Source organism: Cryptomeria japonica, chromosome 7 (assembly GCF_030272615.1).
Source record: "Cryptomeria japonica chromosome 7, Sugi_1.0, whole genome shotgun sequence".
NCBI lineage: Eukaryota > Viridiplantae > Streptophyta > Pinopsida > Cupressales > Cupressaceae > Cryptomeria > Cryptomeria japonica.
Genome location: NC_081411.1, coordinates 125,277,015 through 125,281,505, shown reverse-complemented (window position 1 = coordinate 125,281,505; position 4,491 = coordinate 125,277,015). Strand labels below are relative to the sequence as shown.

The 4,491-nt window shown below is 34.4% G+C and overlaps 1 protein-coding gene across 1 annotated transcript; it reads right to left on the bottom strand.

Moving 5' to 3' along the window:
• Positions 1 to 1,536: 1,536 nt before the first annotated feature.
• On the bottom strand, positions 1,537 to 2,085 carry LOC131056624 (probable E3 ubiquitin-protein ligase RHC1A). The gene has a single exon (XM_057990930.1). It carries the CDS (start codon positions 2,083 to 2,085, stop codon positions 1,537 to 1,539), a length of 549 nt encoding a protein of 182 aa, XP_057846913.1.
• Positions 2,086 to 4,491: the final 2,406 nt, after the last annotated feature.

Below are 4,491 nucleotides of genomic sequence, written 5' to 3'. Positions count from 1 at the left end.
GGGGGTTTTTTAAGCTTTTTTTGTTAGTTCTCATGGACCTTTATATGAGTTTTTTTTCTCTCCTATGGAGGTGGAGTGGCGGCATGGGTTTTGGGTTGTGTTTGAGCTATCTGGGCAGTCAATCTACTCTCTTTCTTGTTTTATTGAGGTGTCCATTTCTCCTATTGATGTGGAGAGTAGGTGTGGGAGAGTTTATCGATTGCTATTGTTCGTGTTGCTGGTTGGGGGAACCAGTCAAAACCCTCATGGTTTTCTTTGCAGATGGTTTTGGGTTTACGGTTTTCCCCCTGTTTCCCAGAATGGTTTGCTGGTTGTGGGAGCCTGTAAAAACCCTCTTGGCTAGACTGTGCTTTCGGGACAAGATTTTATTTTTTGGGCTTCAGCAGGTTATGGGAGCCTTCTAAAACTTACTTTCATGTCGACCTATGTTCCTTCTTGTCTTATTGAGGTGGCCCTTTCTCCTATTGAGGTGGAGAGTAGGTGTGGAGGAGCATATTGGTTGTTGCAGTTCGTGCTGCTGATTGAGGGAGCTGGTCTCAACCCTCATGGTGGTCTTCATAGATGGTTCTGGGTTACCAGTTTTATCACTGTGTCCCGGAATGGTTTGTTGGTTGTGGGAGCCTGTAAAAACCCTCCTAGCTAGATTGTGCATATAGGTAATGTTGTTGTTTTATGGGCCTTAGAAGGTTGTGGGAGCCTTGTAAAACCCACATTCAAGGTTGAGGGAGCCTGGAAAAACCCAATATTTTTATTTATTTTTGGGATTGGTTGGTTGCTAGCAAGTTTCAAGGGCCCAGTCTAGCCATTTTTTGTTTTTTGTTAGGTATTTGTCGTGTGGTCTTTTGTGGCCAAGAGCTTCTATTATAGGTTATGGGAGCTTGGGAAAACCCTTATTCCAAATGTGGGAGCCTTCTAAATCCTATTAATTAGGTTATGGGTGCCTGGAAAAACCCTTGGTTTCTGTTCAAGGTTATGGGAGCCTTGAAAAAACCCTCGAGATAGTGAAAGGCTTTGGCCCCATCCTCTTTCAGCTAGGTTTCATTGATATCTCTTTGCTGCTATGTTGGTTTTAGGTTGTTGTTTATCTTTGATGTATCGTTTGCAACTATCTATTTTTTTGGTTTCGGATCCTGGTAAAGTCCGAGGGTTTCAGGTTCCTTCAAAACCTATTGTATGAGGTTTCGGGTCCCCTCAAAACTTGTTTACCTAATCAAAAACTAAACTCATTGAAATTGTTTCATTGTTTCTATATTATAACTTTTTATAACAAGCAAATTAATGTAAACATCAACATCTTCTTCTATTTAAATATTCAACAACTAAATAATCTATCACAATTTAATACCCCTACATATAAAAATAATCATAAATACTTATCATATACTTTTATTAATCAAAATGTAATGCTTCAACATAAGCACTGCAAAAATGCCACCTTAGTGAAATTATGCCATATAAAGCTTTCTTAAACCATAACACTCTAAAGGAATGATTAAAGTGTTCTACCAATTGGTGATGATACAAATCTACAGATCCCTAACTTGATGGTGATGATGAAGGTGGAGATGGTTGGTGATATGGGTAAGGCACAGGCGTCTTACATAGTGGGCACTCTTTCTTCCTCTCTAACCATCGGCGAAGACAGTCGTGGTGGAAAATATGATTTTTATGACAGAACATTTGGCAGGCTTCTTCCCCTACATGAAATTCAATCATACAAATTGCACAAAGCGGAACATTACTAATGTGAAGAAGAGAGAGTTTTATGGTTTCAAGCGCACTTATCAACTCCCTTCCCTCCCTCTCCATCTGTTGAGATATACCTTCAGGTTGATGTGTAATTGAGGGAGAATTCAAACTACGGAGGAGGCCTTCATTTATTGTTTGCAGCCTCCTTATTATCTCTTCAATCCTGCTTCTCAGTTCTGCTCGCTCTATTCGGAGGAGGCGTTCCTCTTCGTTGAATCTGCGTGTTTCTGCTTCCCCTTCTATTCTACGCCGCAAACCTTGTATAATCTGCTGTAATAATCCTCTTCTTTCAGGATTGCTCTCATTTCGATATCCTCCTCTTCTGGATGGCGTCATTATTCTCCTGAGTTTTATGGTCGAGCAAGCTTCTGCCCTAAATCACAACTCTTCGGCTAAATATAGACAGAAAATTTTTATGTAATATTGTAATTGATATGGACATTTCTATTCCTTGCTTTTTGTTATATATGATGCTCAAAAGGTGGCGGGGCATGGGGCCCGTCACAAGTCATCATTTGGTAAATAGCGCTTATTTGAACATTTCTATAATCTTGCAAAAACAAACAAATATTGTATGATAGAATTGGGAAAAATATGGATCATTTGCAGTATATATTCTTATTAATGAATATGTTTATAGTAAGTTTGCGTATGTGAGTAATTATGACTTTGAGGGAAGAGTCTTGGAAAACTAGAATATACTTGTTTAAATGATGTTGAGATATAGTGGTGAGGGAAAAATATGTCATTTGTTTTCGTTAGAAAATTTTTGTTTTCATGTTGTCAATTTGGGTATTAATTGTGTTTTACAAATTATGTTGTATAAAAAAATGTCTCTTTTTAAGTTTAGATTGTTGTAAATAATATTATTATAAAATTTCATCTCTTTCTAATTGTTTAATTTTTGTGAATATATTAAATCAAAGCGGCTCAATGTTTAGATATCTATCAAACTAGCAATTGACAAAAACAAAAAAACAAAAAACCAAACGCTGAGAAGTGAGGGCCCAAGACTAGAATGATTACTACCATAAATGTTTAATTGTTTTTAAGTTGATTTGTACTTATTTTTACTTACTATCTAATTTTTTAAAGTCATTTTTTCTATTTTGGATTTTTTTTTAGTCACGAAAAATAGGGTTCTAAGAACGAGTGGTGGGAAAGAAAATTAAATTCGTTTTCAATTTATTGCATAATAGGTTACTTTATTGGTTTGCATTTATGTTTTTATTTTAATAATATAATCTATGAAAATTGAATAAATTCTCTAAATTAAATAACAAAATTGTTTAGGATAATTTATACTAGTATACCTATTTTTAGAGAAATATAGGTAAAGTATGCTGAAAGATATCATATTTGTTCATTATTCCACTTAAATATGTTTACAATATTGTAATCAATATTAAATTATTATTAAGATATTACAATTTTTTATATTCTCATAAACTCTTCACTAAAGGGAAAAAATTTGTTAAGACTAATTATTATTATCATATTATCATATCTTTATATTATTATTATAATATTAGATTCACATAATTATAAATTTAACTATTACTAAGATGGAGATAGATAGAATTAATCAATAGTTATACTCAGAGTGAGTGGTAGTTGAGATGAGAATATATATATATATATATATATATATATAGCTTTTCATGCATTTAAGTGTCACAAAGATGTCAAATTTAATGATTTTAATTTTTATTAACACATATTTGTGCATCTATTATGTGAGTGTAATACACCTTTGGTATAATTATGAATGTTACTAAATGTGTCAAATAATGCTAATTTGAGAAATTTAATTTCTAGGATTAGGAAAATTGACTCTATAAATAAGTGTGAAGAAATAACTCCAATGTGGAAAATAGCTGATTTTGGTAATGCTACTTTCAAGGATTTTGTACAAAACTATAAATGTCTCTAAATTGAATATATAGCTTTGGATTAGTCATGTGTTACAATAACCTAATCTTTGATGTATGATCATGATCTAGTAGAATGCACACTACATATTTGTAATGCCCACACTTGAGCAGACTCTTATTCCATTTTGATAGACTCGATTGGACATTTCTTTTGTGTGATGGATTTGGTAGACTTTTTTGGATTCATGTGATGCATAGATGCATTTTGGATCATATATGTGGCCATTGATGATCATTGATAGACCTTGTATGTTTCGTGACTTTGGATATTATGGACTTATGCTCATGCTTCATTGCGATCTTATGTGATTAGATATCATGATGATGTTTTATTGTTATATGGATTTATGTCATGTTGATGCTTAGAGAGATAGATTTCACCGAGTATTTCTTATGATGAGATGGACACACTAACCCTGGTTTTGATTTACATGAGATGAGTTGTTCATTGTATGACTTTTGTTGGACTGTATGCGTGGGGGAATCAATGTTACATCACTCAATGTGAGAAAGATGTGTCGTTGCGACATTTCTCCAGTTATTTGTTATATACATATACATACATACATACACACACACACAAATATATATATGCACATGTATCATTTTGTGGTTGCAGGTTTGCAGTTACTAAAGCATTTATTCCTCCTAGGCAATCGGGTGCGAGCTCCCCTGGCTTGATAGGTTCAAGAGTGCCTCTTCCCAATGGCAATATGTGGTTCAGAGAAGTCATTGGTTCACTTCCCGCACACTAGGTCTAGGTTTGGCATCAAGTCCTTGTTATCGATCTTGGCAAGTTCGCCATGTC

Excerpts from the sequence above, each read along its gene's own strand:
- LOC131056624 (XM_057990930.1), bottom strand. The coding sequence starts at position 2,085 with ATGACGCCATCCAGAAGAGGAGGATATCGAAATGAGAGCAATCCTGAA.